Source organism: Pseudopodoces humilis, chromosome 9 (assembly GCF_049639895.1).
Source record: "Pseudopodoces humilis isolate 2021_Gansu_Grassland_sample_001 chromosome 9, ASM4963989v1, whole genome shotgun sequence".
Classification (NCBI taxonomy): domain Eukaryota; kingdom Metazoa; phylum Chordata; class Aves; order Passeriformes; family Paridae; genus Pseudopodoces; species Pseudopodoces humilis.
The window spans coordinates 21719633-21744528 of NC_142208.1; the positions used below are offsets into that span (position 1 = coordinate 21719633).

The window sequence follows — 24896 nt, forward strand, 5'->3', positions numbered from 1 at the left end:
CCCCAGCATCCATAACCTCATGGCTATCATGCTTTCCTCTAAAGCCAGAGCCATGAAACAGAAATCTTTGAGAGTACAGAACTGACGCCTCTCACACATGGGGAGTGATCCAGCCACACTTGTGTCTCCTTCTCTCTCATTCTTTACATGAAAGGAGAGAGCTTCCTTCTGCCTTTTGAAGGAACCTAATCTGAGGCCCTAACTAGGAGATGGAAGGGCTCCCTGGCTGGCTCAAGCACCTCTCTGGTAGTGTACTGCCTCTGATTATCCCTGCTGCTCCTAAGACAACCTCTGACGTGAATGAAAGATTGTGCCAGTAAACTCAAGAGTCTGGATTCTACAACAGCCAACATTCAGTGACACCCAGAATGAGATTCAAGGGTAATCTAAAGAGTTTGTAGATTCATTCACTCGGGAAATGTGCAAAGATGCAAGCAACTCTTCTAGACCGGCACTCTAAGATCAGGTTTCTTTGTAAATCATAAAGACTGCAGAGCACATATGCAAGTGAAAATTCTATACAAAATCCTCTCTGAAACAGATATGCAGGTTTAAGAGGGAATTTTAGATTTTTAGATTCCACATAAAAATAAATGTTCGACCACTTCTGAAGAGACTTTTTTTTGTGCCATTGTTTCGCCTTGAAGGGGATTTGAAGGTTCTTCCAGCTATTACAGAAATGGGCCCATTTCCATAGCATTAATTCCTGGTGTTAAAACTAACCTGTAACTACTCATTTAGAGACAGAAGGTGATCCAAATGAAGCTAACTTAGAAGTACCATTTTTGGTTAAATTTGAAGGATAAAAGTTATTTCACATGGATAAGTATGCTGCAGTCAATTTTTTGTGGAAGTTTTAGGGATAATTACAATACAAAAGGTGGTGGTTGACTGGATTTTATACAACATTTCAGTGATTAGGACAAAAAATACTTGCACTTGGAATCTTTCCCTATGCACTCGGGAAATAAAAAGTGAAAATTGCATTGCTGCAGGTTGAAGCTGTGCTTTGAATTTTAGCAGAATGAAGGATACCTGTGGAATGGCAACTGATGGTGTTACACCTGTGGTATAACTAATATTTTAGTTCTGCTTGAAGGAGTAACATTTCCACAAATGTATTTTAAGCCCTAATATTGGGGCTTTAGCATGTTGGATATTAAATCACAGAGTAATTGTCTCAGCGTTATCACAGGACACAGGCACTGGGACTCAGAATTCTGAAAACCTTTACTGTCAGAAAGCAAGAAAGGATCTGTGGCTGGGTATGATGTTCTCAAAGCAAACAGTTCTTCAGCCTCTATTACCAGTTATTGGAGCCTTGTCTTAGACTGTTTGGACAATTTCATCCATTAGTCCTGTCTAATTACATCAGACAATTTCTACCAGAAAATAAAAGACAGTCTTTGTCTTGTGTCACTTGTATCTTTCCTATATTGTAACTACTGATGATATTGTCTGTTGATGTAGCATATTACCAGGTAAATAAATAGCTTTACTAAACTGGCTAGCAGACACAGGGATGGTTCAATGCAGTTTCTCTAAGCGTGCACGTTTCTCAGCAGCTCAGGATCTGGCCCTATCCCATAGCAAGAGACAGATGCCACTGATAATGCTCTTTATTAAGATACCCCTGTAGTTTATGTACTACTTACAAAAGGCTATTAATAACACATTTATCTCAATCAATTTTTCATTATAGCTGTTAATACCACGTTGTTACCATGCAAGTTGCAAAGTAAATAATCAGACAAGGACTGAAACAACAGATGGTCATTTGTGACCATGTAATTGCATGGCCATGGCTGCCCTACAAACTAATCTGCTACTATTACTTGCAAACTGCAGACAAAGACAATGGTAAGTGATATTTCAATTTGCTAGAACTTACAAATTAATTATGACACAATACACTAGATATTGTGAGATATTTCTCTCAAAAAACATCTAGTGGACAACTGTGTTAATGAAATGAGTATCATGTAATACACTCAGGTAGACTTCACATGTAGAACATCAGAGTGCTTACAGACCCACATGTGCTGTTTACTGATGGTCATGCACAAGGATACACAAAAGGCTTCCAAAGCACCTCACTGAATATCAGAGTGATAACTCTTACACTAATTATGCAAGCCTTGCAATGACTCTGCTGTTGGCTCCTGACTCCTGCTATCGACACCCATTCAAGCCAGTCAGAAGAACTGCATTAGTGACAGGCAAAAACCCCAGGAGAACATTGGCTAAACAAAGTGCTTTACTACAGGAAAATGCCAACAACATTCATGAGACCTGGTGCACTTCTACAAAACCTATCAGGAAGAAATATTCAAGGCAAACAAATTGCAACAAGCCCTCATCAGACATTACAGAAGAAGACTGAAATTACTTTCTTTACATACTGGACAGACTCAACCTTTATATTCAGAGCAGCTGAATCCAGCCCTGTCTGTGCATGCCACCACACTATTGCCCCAAAAATGCTGAGGCAAGAGATGTGAAACAGCCTAGCAGTGCAAACAAGGCTCCATAAATCACATGTTGGTCTGCTGTGTCTCCTTAGGGATCATCCAGGGCAGACAGGGCCACTCTCAGGCAAACTCTATGTGTTACAAAAGTGAAGCAGTAACTTTAGTCCCACACACACAATCCAAAGTACAGGAAGGACAGAAGTATTCTGGATTCATAATTTACAACTATCCTGTACAGCAGAAAAATATCAAGACTTTCAAGGCTTTTCTTAAAAAAACAAAAACCAACAAGAATGAGGCAATCTGAGCCTCAGAGAAGTTAATACATTGATCATCCTCTCAGAGAAACTCATGTGACAACCAAGCACTGAACATTCCCAGTGCTGGCCTTTGAAAGACATGCTTATAATAGTTTATTTTGAAAATCTTAGGATCCAGGAACAACATAAGAAAAGAAAGAAAACAGCCAATATTATCATTTGCAAGTTTCAATTCTGTAAGTAAGAGTTACTAAGACAGATACTTACAGCTTGACAGATAATTGGATATTTAATGCGATTGATTCCACCAGCGAAAACAGCAAATGTGAGAGCAGTATGGAAACAAAAGTTGAGAAGCATGTGCCATCCTTTTCTGCTTATTCGGATTGTGCTGTTGAAAAAAAATCACATTTTAAAATTAAAACCCCAACATTTTCATTATGCAACTTACTATTTTGGAAAAACACTTAATTTGATGGAATAAAATTCTCAGATTCTCGAATACCTATATAACAATCTACCCATAGGACAGAGTCTGACCTATATAGCATTGAAATAAATGATAAAAAGGTAAAATAAATGGTAAAAATCATGAAAGTCTACTGATTTAAAGTTTCCCCTACCAAATCAAGCATTTAAAGTGGAGTACTAAAAGAAAAAGGCTTATTGCATAGCTTCATGTATGCAGAACTTTAACAAGACATCTCTAAAGGATTAAATGGAAGCTGAAGATCAGAAGACATTGCATTAACTTCATATAATTAATATTTAGCAGTTTCTACAGTACAATACATTCCTACTCTTTTAAATTGCTAATGGTCTTTAACCAGAAGTATGTTGTTAAAATGGCATTTATATGAATTTTTCATATCAAAGAAAACACAAGTTTTCTGAACCAGAAATTTAGAAGACAAAGAAAGTTTCTTTTATCCATTGATAGTTACCAGTCTTCCAACCAAACTTGGTCTTAAAAGCCAATATGGCAAGTGTGAACAAATATATTTGGCTGACCAAAGTGCTGCTGGACTGGAATTTGCCAGAAATCAATTTGATATTGTTCATGGTTTTATATTCAACTGTTGAGTTAGAAATCTTGGGAAAAGTGTGCAGAAAATTTAAACATATGTGTCAGGAAAGCTTGAGAACAGCTTAAGAAAGGTTGACATAAGCTTTATTTTTATGTCTCTGGTGTAAATCACATTGCTGCCATATTATCCAACAGTAATTCAAATAATTTTAATTTATCTTTACAGTAAAGGTTTTAAAAATTCAAGTGCCCCAGCGTTGTGCTGACCATTTAATACATGTTTAAAATGGAATTCTTACCTGTGGTGGACAATGTAGGTGATAATGGAAGCAAACAGGCACAACAACATAACTGCAGTACATGCATAAACCACAGGGTGCAGAAACTCCCCTGGGTACTGGGGGAAAGACAGCACTGTCTTAAAATCCTGTGGAAAGAGCAAAATGATTTAACATTGTTAGGCATGTGTGAAACTGAGACTTTATTCCAATATGTCCTGTCATTTCTAGCTGTTCCCTTTCAAGGGCAGGAAAAAAAAGAAAATATGAACTTTCAATGTAGATACAGTTCATGAATTTGCAATAACAGACTGCTCCTTCCTAATCTGCATACAGTTTGCTAGACAGAAATTAACCTTTTTGTACAAGCAGACATATCCTAATTAAAAAAAAGTCTGAAAAAGTACACAGAATATTACATTTTCCCAGCATTAGCAATATCTGGTCCTCCTGATAATATTAACTTTATAAGCATATTTTATACTAAGATATTAAGCACAAAATTTCAAATCACCATAAAGGTCTCTACATGGCATATATATGGCTGCAGAAGAACCACTCAAAGAAAAAAAACCCATGGGAATACACCCAAATTATCAACTGACTCAAATATAACTACCAGTTGATACAACTCCTGTAACCCAGTGACCTTCACACTTAGTTGGGAACACTCTACTCCCTGTAGTAATTCAAATGTAACTTGGACAGCTATATTAACAGCAGAGTAAAGATCCATGTTAAACTAACATATATTGGACATGTTAGTGCTTAGTGACACAATTCTTCATGAAAAACATAATGAAAAACTATTGATGTTTTTGTGAAATTAACCTTCAAATTCCCATTCTAAATTACACATTTAGGAGAGCTATATCTGGAGGTGTGATGGATGGAAGCAGAAGGAGCCAATTACATAGAACAGAATGTCTTCAGACTATCTGAATTAAAGCAAACATCACATTCCCTGTAATACATTACGCCACATTTGCTTGTGGCACTACATTTCTGCACACAGATACTAAAAACAATACACAAAACCTATCACCTGAGTGCAAATACAGTGTCATCTACATGCCAGTTCCTATGTGCAGTGGCACTAACTCTGCACATAAAAATGAATATACATCCCAGCAGAAAAACCTAAAATCTGAAATAGTACCAAATATGACAATCCAGCAAACTCTAACATTTAAAATATTGGCAAACATTTAAAAGACTTTTTTCTTATTTGTCAGTTTCGGGATCCCTTAGAAAAAGATTCAGTACATTATTTTCCAGAGGTGAAATCTCCCCTTAGGAAACTGGGACTGTAATGCTAATACCTCTGTTTAATTGCATTTGCATGCAGAGAGCTGATTTCTAGCACCATTATTTATGAATATGAACTTGTCCACGTACAAGTAGATAATGTTCATGAGTATATGCAATTATTAAATTGTGAGAATTTAGTTTACCTTCTAAAATGATCCTCACAAGTAACTGATGCCCAAGTAGTTATAATTAGTAGTTCTTATTTTCCTTCATTATTAGCTTTAAAGTTTCTAAGATTGATTGTATCAGTTTCTCCAGATGCATATGAATGTCAGTTCTAAACAGAGCAGCTCCCAACATATATAAAAAGGACCATCCAAATGAAAAAATAACTTATGAGCATGTTACCACATCCCATTTCTCTTCAGGTACTTCCTCACCTGGCACATTAAACCTCAGTTACACCTGCTCTCTCACTCCTGTCCACCACACCAGTTTTGTCTCTGCCCTGCCCAGTTCCCCAAGGCCCAGAATAAGAGATGGAGTCACTTCTCAGGGAGGAACCCAGACTGTGCTGTCTCATCCAGAGGTGTCAGCTCTTGCTGCCCTTCCCTCAATCACAAATGGGAAAGAGGAGGAAAACAACTGTCTTTTGATGTGCTAGATTTTTAACATGACAGACCTAGGTTCTTAAGGCTGTTTCATTTTTGTTTTCTTTCAGTGTGCATGAATAAACACTCAGGATATCATGACTTCATAACTTTCAAATAATTCTTTAAAAGTCTGTTGGTTCAGAACTGTCTCTGAATGTCCACTCAAACACCCTTTCTTATCTTGATCATCTTTTCCTCCCATGTTTTTATTGGCATCATCTCCCCATTAATTCTTTTATAAAGTAAGTCTCACAAGGTAGATGAATGGGTATTTACCAGGAAGGTTCGATACAATTTCAGCTCATATTATGAGTATTAATGTAAACAACTGGACAATTTAAACATAAATACTCTGCTGAAGATAATAAAACATTTACCTCTAGCTCTTAGTGATGTAATTATATTTTCACGTACTAACAGTACACTTTGGCATAATTTTAGGTACACAATTTCTCTGCATTCAGAAATGTGTTACTGTAACTATACAGTAGTAACAGTACAGTTATTTAAAGAAATAAGTAAGTTGGATATCACCGTGAAAAGTTGTGAAAAAGGAAGCACAGTGAAGCTACACAATTATGTAGCAAAAACTGAAAGGAATTTTACTTGAGTACCATCACTGTGTACTAAAGAACTAGTTTTTAATAGTGTAAATGCAAAGTTCAGCCTCTCCCTATGTTTGGTCATCAGTATAAAAGCAAATGCCATGTGTCCTACAGGTATACAACCATTTTGCCTGCAGAAGAATGAAGAACAATCAGGATCTTAAAGCTAATTCCATTTTAAAATATGAGTGATATCTCTTATCTAATCTTTTACAGTAAATAAATGGCAAAATTTTGAGTATGAAAATGCATTAATGTCGAAGTAGAATATCCTTTTAAAAAGTTTTGTATACTGAAAACTGATTTCATTATAGGTATAAAACAGATGTATCATGTCTGCTCTCTGATGATAATTAAGCCTTATTGATCCATTAACTTCCCTTGAGTAATCTTCTGGGGAAGACAACATGCAGAAAAGAAGCATTTTTAAAATGCTGTATGGAAAGCTGCATAATTGAATTTTACATTTTAAAAAGTTAGGTTTGATTTTATTTCCTAGAGGAAATTCTAATCACAATGATATTGAAAAATCACAGGAATTATCCCAGGAAAATGAACACTTACAAGACTTTGACCATTACAAACGAGTATCTACAACTACAAGGCCTTTTAGTTGTTTAATGAGAATCTGTCATTCATTCACCCTTTTAAGATGGTGTGAAACAAACCAACAGTGGTGAGCACTTGTGGCACATGAGCTGAATCCCATATTGGGCCAGATTGCCAAGACTGCACACAGCAGGAGGGAAATGATTATTCCCTTCTATTCTCCACTTGTGAGCCCAAATCTCAACTACTGTGTCCAGTTTTGGGCACTACAGTACAAGAATGACATTGCTGAATTGTAGAAGCCACCAAGACAATAAAATGTCCCAAAGCCTGGATTCTAAGTCTTTAATTTCCACCTGCCTTCCAAGAGTTGGCATATTTTACTGAGCTTTACAATCTGAATCCATTTACCTGCTGGCTGAAGTTGCACCAAGATGAACTCAAGGTCCATTAAGCCAACAGAAAGGAAAAACAGAAAGAGCGAGCTTGAGCCAGAGATCTGATTTGTGATAAAATCACTGCCTTTTGGAGGAGATTTTTGAGCCCAGTACCAAGCTAGTTTATGCTTTTTACAGACCAAATAATACATATTATTAAATGCAATTTAATAAAATGTACATGGAAAAAAAAAAAAAAAAAACAGATCTTGCTCTTAGGAGTGCTCTAATCCCAAGGCTTTGTGCAAAAGAATGACACTCAGGAATATTCATAAAAATCCAGCCTTTTCTGGGGCTGGACTCAATACTGTCCATATGGGCTAAGCACTCTCTGATGAGAATGAGCATTACATGAGCAGTGAGCAGTACATGCCAGCTGAGGACTGAAGTGATGTGCCTCCTTGCAGGCTCTTCACACTGGGAAACATCTCCACACGTGCAGAGGAATCTAATTCCAGAGAATTTTGCGGCTCCCACTACAATAAATGTGAATTTTACATACAGCAGGTAAACTTGCTGGATCACTTTCACAATCTTTAGTGCATAAACTCTGCTAAAGTCTATCCTGTGGGTGTTTAAACTTGGTGTTTAAACATGAAAAAAGACTTTGTTCTTGAACCTCTTGTTAATAGGCAGTCTGATTTTTCAAAGTACAGAACAATGTTTCCACAGCCTGTTATGAGAAAACCCTGTGTTCTCTATGGGGAAAATGTCAAACACTGTAATTATGTCAACCTTCAAAATGACATCTCTGTAATACTTCCCCGACTCATGAATTAATTTCTCAAAAGGCTTAGACAGGCTGCTTAATTTGGAGAAGACCTGAAAGGTGGAAGTTTAGAGTTCTGTTTTCAGAACTGCACTTTGTGAACAGGCTTAAGAAATTCTTCAATTGTCTCAAATAACAATGAAAATGTTGAAAAAGTATCTTTTTTCATACCAGATTGGAAAGACTTCAAATATTGGGGGAATGCTTGCAAAACAAGAGAGAAATGCCCTAACTCTTACTGTGTTCCATTCCTACGATCCTGCCTCTTCTCAGTTTCTCATTCACACAGTTTTCCAAGGTTTGCTTCCAGAACAGTTTCAAATATGCTCTGGTTTTGTCAGCTGAATCTCCTCAGCCCTAATTACCTCATAAGCATCCGCTGAATGTATGCTACTTTTGCAAATAATTACTCCTTATGCACATAAACCAAACCCAAAAATCCAACAAAACCCACACCTATGTTGACTGGAATAATATGACAAATTGTGACAAAACAGGAAAGGAGCCGCTTATGATTTTATGTTGATTTAACCTGTTTTTAGGACTACAATTGGAAGTGCTAAGATATTTATTAATCCATTTCATGTTAATTGGGAAGTATCATAGTTAGATTTAAGAATTTTATTTGTGTTTCTTTGGCAGATTTGAGGAAATTACTATTGACAAAGCAGTCTAAGTGGGGAAAGGAAATGTTGTATACAATTACAGTAATATCCATCACTATTGAATTTCTATTGTGTTCTAAGAAAAATGAAAGGAAGAACAGAGGACAATGTATGCCAAAACATATTTAGAAAATTTTGAAATTCATTGTTGCTATTGGATATTTTTGTCATCTCCTGAAGAGCTATTACTCAGATACAGAAGTCTCTGCATTGGTCATAATGTACACACACGTCATCCTGAAAAATTAAAATACTGATCTACAACTCTGTTCACACAAGAGCATAAATACACAGTATTTAAGAAGCAAATACTTATCATTAGATATACCAAATCTTCAAAGTATATAAATTCATGATTTTACTCTAAAATAGAAACTCATATTGCAGAGTTCAGGACCCTAGAGGGCTTTGGACACCTCCAAAAGAAACTAGTGTGTTACCAGCTCTCTTCCTCCTATAGATAACAGAAGAAAAGACAAAATAGAGGACTAGTCTAAACACACAGTACATGAAGTAAAAGGCAGGAGTAGAACATGGGAGTAAGTTCACAGTATTTTACACCCACCTCTAGGACATACTCCTCGAAACCTGATCAGAAAAAGATAATGCTCCTTTATGTCTGACTCTATTCCTATTTGCCAACCCAACCTCGAGCAAAGTGAAAGTGTGAGGCCACGTGAAGGAAGGAGCTTGTATCTCCTTTCCAAGCCAACCTCCAAACTGTACTTTCTTTCTCATTGACATCACTTGAACAACTGTCACAGAGAGAAATCAAATGGCTCTACATGACTCCTCTCACTTGAAGTATGCTCATGCTTATTAATTATCAATCGTAGTTGATAAATCCTTGATTGCTGCCTTTCTAAAAAAAGGACTCTAGAAAACCTTTCTTTTAACCCTTTTTCATTACTTAGGCATAAATAACTTCTATGAAAGCACCTTACGAAATCTTGTCTTACTATTTAAAAAGGTGATAAATCAGAATAAGTAATGGATAGCTAGATTGACTGAGGCTTCTGTTTCAACTTAATCTACAGCAGGATGTACACAATTCTGATGGTAAGGGAAAGCTTCAGTGCTGCTTTTTAGTTTACAGTTAACTACTTCAGTTTTCTGCAGTTACCCCAAACCATAATAATCAATTATGAATTTTTGTTGTTTAACAGATTAGAGAATTACACATTGATGACATGTATCATGATATTGTAGCTAATTTCATTAGCTCTACACCATATGCCAGGTATTTTGAATTTGCTCATGGTTTGTTAGTATTTTAAAATATATTAGGCATTTAGATATGAATTAATAAGATACACATAGGCACCTTATACTTTTCATTTTATAAATTAATAATGATGCAGAACAATGAAGTATTTTTCAATTCTGGTATGCAAATTGAACTGCCCAGAAAAGAAAAGTTTCTATGAAATAAAATAATCTTTGACTTTACACCACAAAACAGTGATTAAGAAATAATATTTGAATGAAAATGTTTGAATATAATGAAGCTACAAAAATTTTCCGTTATCTATTTAGAAAGACAGTGGTTGGAAAACTGATTTGTGTGTGTACCTATTTTTATATGTATGTTTTAAAATTACTTGTCATCTTTTTCCTTAAAAGCTGCTGCGAAACATGAGCTAAGAAACATATCCCATTGTTTGCTACCACAGAAATTGCAAAGCAAGGGTGAGTCTAAGATTCTGCTTCCTTGTCTTGCACAGATAAAACTGGAAGATGCACACATGAAATAAAGCAAAGTCAAATCCTCATAACCAAACACAAGGCCTAAAGCAAAATCACATACCAGATACAAAAGCTCCAGTAAAAAGTGCCTCAGTTGCCTTTATAGTTGTAGAGAAACCCATCTCCTACATCTTTCCAGCAATGAATGGGCTTTACAAACCAAAAATTAACTGCAGCCCTTGTGTCAGTATTCAAGTTTCCAAACAAAAAGAAACTATGGAACTGGTTGCTTGAAAACAGTTAATTAACATTTAGTGACTACTCAAAGTTTAAGAACAACAGGCTGAACTCAAGCAGTTGAAGAAGGAGGAAGCCATTTTGGGTGTGGCACCTGCAAAGTCAACAGGTGCTTGCTTTAATTAATTTAGAAAAACATCCTCAAAGCAAAATTATGATTCACATTCTGGGAAACAAGAGACTGGGGGAAAAGGGAACTCACAGGAGCTGTAGAAAATGAGGTATATTTGATGTCATCAAATCTGAGGAAGAGCTCTTAAATTCTGAACAATTCTATAATGGGTGAAAAAATGTTCAACTAAGTCTCAGGGAAATCAGTTCTTACAAAGTGGACGATAATATCTGCATTTAACTCGTGGGCACCACAGCTTTGTGCTATGATTGGCTGCCATCTGGGCTCCATCTGACAGCAGCAGATTGGTATTCTCTGCACACGTCCTCGCAATTCCTGTCGCCTGTGTTTGCTGTCCCTTACACATACACACAATACATTATTTACTCAACTATAAACATTTCTGTAATGCACACAAGCAGCATCTACAGCGCAATCATGCATCAGCATTCAAGAGCAATCTAGTATTAATAGGACACATACCAAATCTTTTTACAACTGGTTTATAAGAAATATTTTTAAGGGTGCAAACATTCTCTAAAGCTTAGAAACCTTACAATTTCTAGTTTGCTTTCCTTTAGTCCCTGAATAATTACAGTTTATTATTGTATGCATAACATTTTTTCTTTCATGAAGATAACTTTCTGTTAAGCAGGTTAGTTAAATAATTGCAATGGGAAGCGTAAGTGTGCCTGAGAACAGAGCAAAGCAGCTGATGTGTTAGCACTGCACAGGAATATTTTTCTTCACAAACAGCAATTTCCTAAGTAGGCTGTCAGCATTGGTGTACAAACCAAAACTCCTACAGAATCAACAGGGGTAGCTCAGTCCATAGTTAAAAGAGCAGAAGATGTTATTCCTCTCCATTTATTAAATGATTCAACATTGCGGTATGCCTGCAACTAATTAGTATGATCAACACAGTGCAGGGCAGGAACAAAAGCAGACCAGCCTCCGAGATGTGCTGATGTAAAAGCACACAGGAGTATACATTTTTAAACCCTGTCCTATAATTTATAACCATTCTGTACTAATCATTCCTTGATGGAACTTTAATTTATAAGACTGAAGTTAATGTCATTTCTGATTAGGCCTGCCTCAGGATATTAAAACTGACCACCAGGTTTATTCACTTACTAGCAGTTAAGTAACTTACTTTCTTTTAGACTGTTTTGTACTAAACATTATAAAAACCTAGAAGGTCGGCTACTGACAAGTCAGAATGAAACAGATGCATGTATAAAGAACATATAAATGTATGGCAAAAGAGAGAGAAAAGCATAGGTATATTTGCTAAGTCATATACTTACCATTAGCACTGCAAAGTTACTGAAGTGTGTACTCTGAATGGTGGTAATATTGCCTGCAGAACTAATTATGTGGCACCCTTCTCCCCACCAGCCTCCATGTCCATCTAGAAGGTCAAAATCCCAGAAGGCTGCAATGGGGTCTATACCCCGTGCAAAGTGCCTCAATCCTATAGTAAGAGGGCTGGTGAGGTTTCCAAAACTGCACCCATCTGCAAAAGGAACAAACTGAATCAGAGAGACGGAGTGGAAAACCCTTTAGTGATGAATGCTCTGTAAAGAGATCAGATACACTAAACTGTGGGGGAAAAAAGCCAGAGGATGTAAAATCTTAGTGGTCAAAATCAAACGTAGCGCTCACATCGGAGAAGTTTGCAAAGGTATAAATAAATCTGAACATTTCAATCACATATTGTGACAAAATGATCTAATCATTCCCCACATAAGAGATCTTTTTCATTGTTTCATATTCTTCAGTTATGACCAGTATTACACTGTTGCCCATGTAATTGCAGAAACAGCTCAGTTTCACGGCATGATTAACAGCTGAGACAATTCTGCACTTTGAAAGTCACATTCAAACATTTAAAAATGTTAATAGAATGAGAGCACTACTCAGTATCAGACAGAATTAGCAAAATTGCACGGGTGAGTAATTAATCAAAATAATGACTCACTAGCACAAACAATGTACGTTATTTGGACAAAAGTCTTTAACAACACCTGTTTTACATCCATCGCATCAGAAAGTATACTGCTGAGTATTGATACATGCAACAGGGCACTACTCCCACTCCAAAAGCCTTATTTTTACCTGTGTCTAGGACATTAACATTGCAATTGTAAAGAGTAAAAGAAGGTTCCTTCCGATAGCTTTAAGAAGCAAGCATCTGTAACAACACAGTCACAGAACAGCAGCCCAGAATTTGCATTCTAATTGTAGCGCAAGGACATTTCTTTATTTGCAGGACGATGTGAATAAAATCGTGCAGATAGGAACAATTGCAAACATTGTACTAAAGAAAGAGACTGTTTCCAGCCTCTCAGCACACTGCATACTCTGCCCCTCTATTCTCTACACAATCAAGCATATCGTAGCTCTTAGATTAAAGAAAATAACGCATAACAGCTTCTCACCTATTTTAGCAAAAACAGCTGGTGTGGCAACCGTCCTACGTTTCCCATCATCTGCGAGATTTGATGAGTTTCCTGTGCTGGGAAAGAGTTTTCCATTCCGAAAGACAATAAACTGTAGCTTGCAAGTAGAGTTATCAACAGATTGCCAGGCTGAAGACTGAGAGAAGACAGACTGTGGCAAATGAACTGAAGCTACTGCTACAGTGTTCTGTACAATGAGAAAAAAAGAGAAACATTTAAAATGCAAATCACAACAGGGTTGCTTTCATGATGTTTTAAACTCCTGTACAAGAAATGTATGCTGCCTTCCTTTTCCAACAGACTGGAAGCAACCAAAGAAGCACAGGCTGTAACCATGGGAATAGGATCGGTACAGTGCATATTAAAAGGGAAAACGTTTTGATTGAATGTGAGAGTCTATATGGTCAAGCTCCCTGCTGCAGAGGTGAGAATGGTTCTTACCGTGCCTGCTAGAGGGTCCATCAACACTGCAGATCTGATTTAAAGAGACAACCTCTACCAGGTTTTCTCCTTCACTTAAAATAGAATCAGACAACTTACATTAAAACATTTCTCCGAAAGGGTACTTAAAGAGTATAAAAAATAATTTTATTATTAAAATAAATTACATCTGCAGAGAAATGCAAGTGCAGTAAACAACACAGTTTAGGAATATGTTTTTCTTGCTTCATATAAGGAAAATCAGTTAACTATGTTTTAGTCATGCAGGATTAAAAAATATTACAAACACTGATGTGAAAGAAGAAAACAAGACAACACTGGGAGAAAATGAATGAAGACTGTCAGATCACTATAATGGCTTTGAGTCGTGTCTTATATACCCTTTTACAAGCAGATGAATCCCCTACAGCAGAGCTATAAAATACACCAAACATTGTATTCTGAGGACTTCACTCATCAAGCATTTTTTTTCCTGCCAAAGTAGCAAACTCATCATTAAAGACTGAGATATTTACAAGGAATAACAAATGATGAGCAATGGGAAAATAAACAGGGAGTCTGTCCTGAGCCTTGATGTGAAAAGTGTATGTATTTAAAAACAAACAAACTACAAAATGTTCTAATTTGCATTTCCCCCAAGGGCAGAGTATGGCTCTGTGCACATAATTTACATAGATTACCACAGTTTGCTCATACCACATGTGCTCTACCTATTTCAGAAGTAAAACAATGATCTTCACAACCATTTAATCAAACATGACATCAATATACATCCATGTGCTGGGAGAAATACACATGTGAGAGATAAAAGGGGTAACAGAGATCAGCAAACTAAAATGAGAAGCATCTAGTGACCATGCAGTAAATATGGAAGAAAGGCATGAGTAGTGTGATGTTATTTGGATGCTTAAATAAAACGACAAAGACTTGTGTACACCATTTTCTTTATACCATGTATATTTGAGGAAGGTTTTCAGATTTTAACAGTAAAAATGCAGAAACATCCTTTTTAAAGCAAGTATTCAATCTAGGCTATTCATGCTGCTCATTAAAAGTACTCAAGAAAAAAAGAACAAATAGCAACAGAACATTTCTACATTAGAATTTTAAATTATTATGAAGGCTTTAATTGGTATTAACTGAGCTAAACATCAAGAACTCATCCTGAGATTGTTTCCACCGTCTAATTCACTAAAGCTGTTATAATTGGCTTTATCTCATGCTTCTGAAAAAGACATATTCTACTCTATGATATCCCAAATATCTGCATATGCTGAACCTCTGATGATACCATTTTGGCCTTGAAATTACTATGAAAAAGTATGCACAGGGTTTTTAAAAAGTGTCATTTATCAAGCCTCAGACCACTATTGAGGATTTATGTGGAGACATAGAGAAGTGTCAGAGAAGTTACAGTGTGATTAACTTTACATTTATACAGGATTTTTATTATTATTCTGTGCTGGAAAAAGCAACAATGATGACATATTAAGTTACACTAATTACTCATTATACACAAAAAGAGAAAGCTAGAAGCATATGAATAAGCTTATGATAATGAAACCAACAGCTAAAGGCACTGGGTTAAGCAACAATGTGCTATGACTTGACAAAAGCAGCCCTGCACAAACCAGAGAAAACAACAGGTTTATAGCACTTTTGCTAAGAGGGGAAATAATCTAATTTATTGTGGTTCCCTAATTGCTTCTCCATTGGGACTTACTGGTACTAATAGGAAAAAGTAATGGTGTAGACAGAGCTTGCCAGTGGGACTGGGGAGGAGGAGAAGCTGCTCCCACCTGCAGCACAGGGAGCTGGGGATGGGACAGGACAGGGCTGGGACAGGACAAGGCAGGGGTAACACAGGTAGGGGCAGGACAGGGCTGGGACAGGGGCAGGACAGGGCTGGGACAGGACAGAGCTGGGGCAGGACAGGGCTGGGACAGGACAGAGCTGGGGCAGGACAGGGCTGGGACAGGACAGGGCTGGGGTAGGGGCAGGACAGGGCTGAGGCAGGGGCAGGACAGAGCTGGGACAGGGCAGGGCTGGGGCAGGACAGGGTTGGGACAGGACAGAGCTGGGACAGGGCAGGGCTGGGGCAGGACAGGGCTGGGACAGGACAGGGTTGGGACAGGACAGAGCTGGGACAGGGCAGGGCTGGGGCAGGACAGGGTTGGGACAGGGACAGGACAGAGCTGGGACAGGACAGAGCTGGGGTAGGACAAAGCTGGGGCAGTCCTGGGCTGTACCCAGCCCTCTGTTCTTCACCAGCACCATCCCTGCCCACAGAGAGCCTCAGCACAGCAAGTGGGGAGGAACCTGTCCGCAGTGCCCCAAGATTCCAGCTCCCCATCGCAGGGGCAAGGTCAAATGCAGGGAAGGAAATCTGCACTCAGCCCACAAATGGAATTAGTGTGGACTGGTTGCACTGCTCGGGCTGACTGAGCAAGTCTCAAACATGCAGCAACATCAAATTGTTTACTTGACAAAAAGACACATTTACAGAAAACGTTTTTCTGATCAGAATTCAGGAGAGCATTTTTCTCTTGTTGTCTGCGCAAAATGAATATGAATACCCATAACACAAACCATTTCATAAACTTCACTAAATAATTGCCTACAGTCACTTCCTGGACTACAATTTTATTGTGAATACTGCTCACTTATGCTACCTGTTACTTCAATTTTTTGGAAGTAACCAGGTAGTCTGGTGGAGTGAAGAGCAAAGGGACAGGGTTTTCCTTAACTGGACAGATGTACACATAAATTCAGACTACTTGCTGCACATCAAATATTTACTTAGAGATTCCTCAAAATTAAACATCCAACTGTCTGCTACAGCGACATGCCTGCCAACAAGATCTTGTGGTAGGATATTAATGAAAAATGCACATAGTGAGAAGGCCCACACATTCACAATGCTGTTTAAAAACATGAATAAATACATTATTTTTATCTAAGACGTGTGAGAATTTTCAGTAGTATTACTCATTATTCACATGAGAGGGATGATCTGAGCACTGAGGTAGTTCCTATTATTGTGGTCGAGGATGGAGGGAACCTGGCTGAAGGTTCAGCCTTGTATTCTGCTAATCTGTTGAAGTGAAGTGTAAGTCAGTTACTCACTCTTACCTCAGTTTCCCTCTCACTCAAGTGAGATAAAAATGATGGCATTTATTTTGCCCTGTAAGATGCTCCAGAGTTCAGAGATGAAAAACAATACTGAACACATCTTACTGAAACAGCAACATCAATTACTTTGAGGGAATTACTTTGCTTCAAATGTTTCAAAATGCACATAAATCATCTCATTTTTAATTTTTTCATTTGGGCACCATGTCATCACATCACATAGGAAGTACAATTTCTGAGCATGCTAGTGGCAAAAACCTGCCTGCACCTCTGAGAAGAGAGAAAGAGCAATACAGACCCACCACAGGAGCCGCAGCTTCACAATGCCAGGCCAGCACTGGCATCTCATATTTTCCTGGAGAAGCTTACAGTTTGTGTCAGCAATTCACCAGTCAGGATTTAGACATTCTGTGAGTGTTTGCAAAACAGAATGTCAATAATCCCATCATGACTCCATTTCACTTTTAGTCCTATTAACTGGATTGTACTGGCATTGATTAGAAAAAGGGAATCCTGAACACAGTGCAGATTCTAAGAAGCGTTTTTCTTCTGGAAAATGCCTGTATTTTAAAATTAAAGCTATTCACAGACATCCACCCATTTGCACATAAATGTGATGAAATAATACAAATTTCAAACCCTCTAAAGTGTCTTCCATGTCATCTGCCCAGATATCTGAAAATCTGCTGTGTGAACTGCAGCCAGAGAAAGAGGGCTTATCAGCTCTAAACCAGCTTTTAGGATTTTCTGGGAGGCCTCCTAGAACTCCTGGCTCCTAGGACTTCTTGGAACCTGGTCAACTTTCCAAAAAGCAGAATGAAAAGTTGTTTTAAACACTCTGAACCATAATTTGGATGGTACAGTTTTATAAGTACTTTTGAAGTTTTGAGTTTTGTTTCCATTTTAGACCTAATTTTTTTTTTTTTTTTTTGGGTGTGTGTGTGTGTGTGTGTAATTTTTCAAAATATCTGGGGCATCAAAACAGAATCAATGAATCCAGCTGTATTTTAAAAGTTTTAGATTTGATTGAAAAATCTCATTCTAAAGTGGAAATGGTCCTCAGGATATGGAGAGCTACGGATGCTTGGCACTCTTGAAACTCATGCATGTGTTACCCTTATTAAAAATGTTTTAAGGGAAAAATGAAAGATTTAAAGTGAAGTTTTTCCCTAGGCAGTTTTATTCTGGTAGCAGTCCATTCCTTATAATCAATGCTAGCATTTACAAGGAGGTTTTAAGTGTTTAGGAAAGACAGTCTCTTGCCTTAGGTGACTTTGTGATATGTTGGCTCTTCTGCTTTCATAATTCCTTTAAGAAACCTTCTCCCATTGACTTTTGAAGCTTTGCTTTCCTGTTAAAGTGTTCTACTTATCTAAAATTTAGCATAATACTGAGAGACCACACTCAGTACCAAACAATCATTATCAAGAACTTGGTTTCTAGGTTTCTGTGGAATGACAAAAATCAAGCTATTTTCAGTAACTCTTCCTTGTGTATGCCTTGCTACTAAATTGATTTTTGAGTTCAGGCACAGTATTTCTATTTAAGATAAAATATATTTCATGGGAAACCATCCAATTCTTAGTCCCCAGAACGGTCATAAGGTATATTTTTCCAGTCAGCAATTTCCTTAACTTAAAAAGCAGCACCTTAACAACAGGTCAGAAGAAGTCTGGAGGTAAAAAAAAAAAAAAAAAAAAAAAAGTGAATTAATTCACCCAAAACCTGAAGGAGAACTGGGAAAGCAGCTTCACTGTTTCCAGATTTCAAAGAATCTGACAAGGTGGTGTAGAGATTCAGATGCAAGACACCATATATTAAATTATTAAAGATACAAGGGTGCTGCCAAAATTGGCACAAGCTATATAAAGTTACAGTAAAAAAAAAGTAGAAACTAAGCTTTATAGGTAATAGCTGTATTATTAAATATGTACTGAGTTAACAATGTGGTCATCATAATAAAATCAAGCAAATAAATTATTTATACGTATATAATAGATTTTATTCAGTCCCTCAAATAAGACAGCAGATCGTTAGAGGCAATGGAAGATTTCAGTTTGTGGTTTATGTTAAAGGTTTAGTTGCTAACAAATAAGAAGAGGTACAATTGTTTTTTTCAGCTGTCTGTCCTGGTAGGTATTTAAACAACACTCCTTTGGAATTATCTCAGCACAAAATATATGAGATAAGGACAGGCATTTGGCCCAGTGCTGTGAGGCTTTAGGTAGTCTGTGCATGAGTTCTGATCTCTTTTTGTGGTATGAAAAGTATCAACAAAACGTCCCCAAAATTTAGACCAGATGGGAAAATACCCAATACAGGATTTGTAAAAATAATTGAAACAATGCCAGTTTGAAAATGCTTATATAAGACAAGCAACTTGCCAGGTGCTAAAACAAACAGGATTGTGTCTTTATTTTGTATTGGGATGATACCAAGAAAGGCAAGCAGGAGTTCCCCAGCCATGCTCACCTACCTACATAATCTTGCTACTAATTTGTCACAGTTTAACTGCGCTTTCCAGGGCGCTGTTTCAACACAAGTCTGGAAAGGCTCAGGGATGACTAGCAGGTGAAAAGCAAAGTTTATGTAGATTCCCAGGATGAAATGAAGCAGTACTTCCAAAAATGCAACATAAAATCACCTGGCTACTGAGATGAAATTTGGAAGCGTGTTGGGATTGTTATGTGATAAAGTCATTATGTAGTGATTCTGCAGTGCACATCCATTTCAGTATCTGGAGAACTAACTACAGAGTCCAAGACATCTTTGTTCAAGCCAGGCATAAAAGCTGGTTTGATGCACAGTGAAAATGTGCCATCAATAAGAAATATATGCAAATTGCATTAAAAGACACACACAGAAAAAAATCTTAATTTTTGAAGTTCTCCCTAATTAATAATAAAAAATTTTCTGGAGTCATGCTATAGAAACAGATTTAGCAAACAGTGCTGATATTTTAGAAAAGCTGATAATGTAAAACGATCAGGAAATCTGATTGTCAGTAGCCCTTTTCCAATAAAAATAAAAACCAAAAGTCTCCACATTAGGATTTTATATTTCATATGTGAACATCTTGCAGACTTTCTAAGAAAATGAAAATACGTGCAAATCTACAAGCAGCAAGTGACCTGTTAATGAGCTATTGTGAAGGAACAGTGACCAAAAAAAACCCAAAAAAAAGATATTAAAGAAAAAGAACATGAGAAGGGAGACAGAGTAGGTTTACCAAAGGTAAATAATGCTAGACCCAAAAGATAATTCTCCTTGATAACTATTTTTCCAGACAGGGAAATACAATTCACTTGATTTCTTTTGAGACATTAAGAACTAGTAGCAATAAGTTTCAGGTGAACAAGGAACAAGCTACAATTGATAATACAATTTACTTTGAAAGGAGGAGACAGGTTGGAGTGAATATATCCAAAGTTTATATGAAAATCAGCTTAAAGACTTTCAATTTTTATTTGATGACCTTCAAACAAAGAGGAATGTCATCTAAGACAATGTTCTAAATCATGTTTTACATATTTATAATGAGATTGTCTCTTATAAGCTGGTGAAACAGGCCACTTTGGAAAGCAAAAGATAAGGACAAGGATATGAAAGCACTGGTTGATCACAGGATGACTCAGAGCCACTATGATTTAACAATTAAAAAAAGACGACAAATACAATCCAGAATTTACAGGATGACTCATTTCCATGTAAATATTCTGATTTTAAAGGCCTAATCAGAAAAATAATACACAGTTTTGATCAACTAGGCTGAGGAGAAGTCAGTCCAGAATAGAAGGGATGTAGAGGATGGTTATTAGGGTCACCCTTAGAACAAATAATTTCTTTCAAAAGTGGAGAATAAAGGAGCTTAGCTTCATTAGCCGGGCAAAATAAAAGTCATGTAATGAAATGGCCAGCATGAGCACAAGGACAAATAGAACATTAGCCAAGAGCACGAATGGAGACTTAAAATATGCAAATATTTCCTAGTCTTTCTATCAGAGAGGGTGGGATACTTTTCAGGCAATATGGACACAAAAAATGATCTACTCTTGAGAGAGTATTTGAAAGCTCTATGACAGAATTACAAAATGAAGTGAGAAAGGTTTGATTTCTTTTTCTGCTTTACCCAAAGTGTTTAAAATTCCTTCAGAGAACTCATGAATTTCTTGATTAAAGGAATTTTTGAACTTTCTACTTACATTCCCAACATACAGCTAATAGAGCTCACAGAAATCTCACTGAGAAGAAAAAGAGTTAAAAAAACGATACAGACATGGTAGGGGAAAAGTGTCATAATAAAAAAGGGTGAAAATTATATTATTATTTTTTGAGGAACAAGTATTTTGAAAACATGCTGGACACATGTAAAAGCTGCAGGGAACAATCTTTTTCAGGCAGCACTACATGACTGCTTCAATTCAGGGTCCACAGCTGACTTGCCATATTGCAAAAAGTTATACCACACAATGCATAAAATTCACCTTCCTGGGAATTTAAGAGTCTTTAAGGGTGGCCTCTGAGTTTTCAACTAAAATTTATTGGGGTTTTGGGGAAGATCACTGAAGTCTTTGAGGATTTTAGACGCACTTCAACATTCACACTATGAGCTGTGGATCTACAGAGACTCACTGCAGCTTCATTTTTAAAAAGGATGGCTTCTGGCAGTGCACTCTACAGGAAAACTCATCCTGTCAGGAGTTTGGTTCACTGGGCCTTTCAGGGGTGTATTAGCTCCCAGAAATGCTGCATTTTCCTCTAAGCAGCCTATGATGAAGGAGTATTTTTCCTTTTTATTTAGAAGCTCAATTAATCTTCAGGCATTACATGTATGGGGCTTTTTTTTCAGGAAAGATCATTAAAATATTCAAGTTTATTACATTGATTTTTAGTTGCTGCAGATGCAGTCAGAGGATAGGATGGACTTCTAAACTGCTAGAATTTTAAAATATAAGGACAATAAAAAATTTCCTGATCTCTCTATGTGGAAATTTCAGCCACGTAATTGCAAAGCTATCTCCATGGATCTTAGGAGGTACATCATAATTATACAGAATACCTAACTAACCAAAGTATCTTCTACAGCTCATTGACCACCAAATTCAATTACACATAACTATTACCAGTTTAGAAAAATGAATTATGTGAATTCTGACTTAACTAGCATAGATAAGCTTTTTGCTATGATAACTTTTAATTTATTTTTTTAACTAGGTGAATTGTGTTAACGTAGGTTTCATAAGAGTATTTCTGCATAGCTTAATAATTATCATTTATAACAAAATATTATGAATGAGAACAAAGAGAATATTTCTCCACAGTCAGACACAAAGTGTTACCAAAGTTATTTCTAAAGTTGGAGAAGCACAATTTGATTAAAAGGAGATGGGCTACTTTGTGGCTTCCATGCATGAAAAAATTTACTTGGTTCTAAACAAAATTCATACACATTTTAGTAGAGTGCAGTACATACCATTACAGATGTTACCATTTTTCTAAAGACTGATACAATTTGTAAAGATACATTTATGAGTAGAGAGTGATGCAACCATTAGGTAATACAGTAATTCAAAACTGAATTCAATGAGTGAATATTGCAATTATTTAATCATACAAGATGATAGGAATTCTGATTTCACTGATGTGATATTCACACTTAACTAAGTTAGATAAACTTCATCTAGGAACGTAAGTGGGAAGGTAGTGAAAAAGCTTAGTTCAGAAATTTTTAATAAACGATTTTGATACAATTTTCCTGAGGCAAAGTGAGCTTCTACGTTCTACAGAAGTCCAAGTGCTTTTCTGATGCTGCCTTTTCATAAAAATGACTGCAATGAAATGCTGACATTGCTGCTTGATGACTACTGAAACATTGTCCCTCTCTGATACTGGAGGAAAGCTGAAACTCCTGAAAATAATTTGTGCATTTTGAATCTTTTAAGAAGTGAATTCAAAATTTCCAGACCATGAAATGACTCAATATTCTGATTTTGAATAATTTGGATATTATCATCAAGAATGATCTCTGTTGCCTATACTCATTAAACAATTCAGACCCAGCATTACTCTTGCAAGCTGTAACTTAGGCAAGGCACACATTTTTAGAAGCAGATGCAAGATCACTACATTCCTCTGCTTTGTTATATAAAGACAGTTAAATATGTGAAAAAGAAAAGCAGAAGATGCCTTTTCCTTTAGTTCCTTTTTATGCACAGTCACACCTCCCTTCCCTCTGTTACAGGATACAACTTCACTATCCTCACACTAGTCAAGCAATTACATCTCCTCAAGAGGAGCAAAGATGATTTCTTCCCTTCTGTCCCAAAACTAATTTTTCCATTTTGAAAAACTGATATATTTTTATTTCCAAGTTGCTAAAACAATAATTTGCTCTCTGAGTTTCAGCCACGTAGTCAATTTACCAGGACAGCCAGAAAGCACATGCCATAAAAAGAAATGTGAACAAAGGAAGTGAAGTGAATACAGTGACATCAGCAAGAGAAAGGTTCTGTGTCACAGATGTATTTGCATTTGGATGAAAGTGCTCAGGAGCCTTGAGCTGCATGGAGCTAAAGTGGATGTGTGTCAGTGATGGCAAGTGACATTTTCAGAGAATTCATGGAACTGAGATGTCGAGTATGAAGGAGAAGACACACTCCACTACTGCCATGCCTGAAGTCATCAGTAGCTGCTACTCCCTAAAGCTGTACCCTGCTCTGTAAGCCCCACACACATTTCAGGATTCAGTGTGGACACAAAATACAAGATACTGAGCTCAGTGTAACAATGAAATGTTAGTTAAAATTCCACTTCTGAAATTCAGTTCTGGGCAAATACCAGGCATGCTGATACATCCACAGGCATATTGTCTGTAGTTCATGTGAAAATCTGTGGTGTTGGTCCTTTAGTTCAGCCAGAAAACATTCAGAACCAAAGAGATCACTTTTACCTCCAGCTGAATCCCGTGTACTCCCACTGTTCTCATCACAGACCACTAGTTTATCTGGACACACTTCTGTTCTAATGAGAGCTTAGGGACTATCTACCTCGATTGATTCTACTATATTTTTCTGAGTTTTGTCACAGAATTATGGGAAAATCAAAAATATTTGCTAGCATTATCCATAGTAAAATCCAAATCCAATCACAATGGAAGCGAAGCCTGAGTGAACCTCCCATCAGACCAGATCTCCTCCAACCTACTGATCATTTTATACAGTCCTGTTAGTTTAAGAAGGTTGGAAAAAACTTACCTCTTATTTGTTAACCTTTTACAGATGCTAAGAAAGCATCTGTACATTTTTTTTGCTTGTTACCACATAATTATGACTTGACATAGTCTATGTAATTTTCGTTCTAAAAGCTGACTGAATTAAAATATTAATCCTCCAGTCAAATCAAGTTTTGTAGCTCAGCTGCTTGTGAAATAGTGATGATGTTCCTCTGATTAAGACTTTAAAATATTGCACACGTTATCAGTACTTGTCACCTCTCATCAGTTGAAAACTCCTAGTTTAAATTGGGTGAGGATGGTGCAGTATTTCTGGGGCAGTATCCACTCACTCTCAGACAAGTGAGTCCCTTGGATTTCAGACACCAAAGGTCACTTGATACTCCTTACACAGTGACTGAATCCAGGTGAGGTCTGAACTAAGCCCAGGAGGAGAATTTCCTCATTCCCATTCAGTGACTGTTGAGGATGAAGATTCCTAATACAGTGCAAGAGATTTGTGATATAGGAGATAATACTAAATACTCAGATGGGTGCTAACCCAGCTAAAGTTACATGGGGTGAGAC

At 37.0% G+C, this 24896-nt stretch overlaps 1 protein-coding gene across 2 annotated transcripts in view; it reads right to left on the reverse strand.

The window, feature by feature from the left end:
* Positions 1-24896, reverse strand: part of LOC102109717 (adhesion G protein-coupled receptor A3) — a 260456-nt gene that overhangs the window by 35920 nt on the left and 199640 nt on the right. For both annotated transcript variants that reach the window (XM_005520645.3, XM_088059859.1), the window contains 4 exons: positions 13505-13712; positions 12371-12579; positions 4058-4185; positions 2999-3122 (listed from right to left, as the gene is read on the reverse strand). In XM_005520645.3, coding sequence (XP_005520702.1) covers positions 2999-3122; positions 4058-4185; positions 12371-12579; positions 13505-13712 — 669 coding nt within the window. The remainder of the gene's footprint in view (positions 1-2998; positions 3123-4057; positions 4186-12370; positions 12580-13504; positions 13713-24896) is intronic.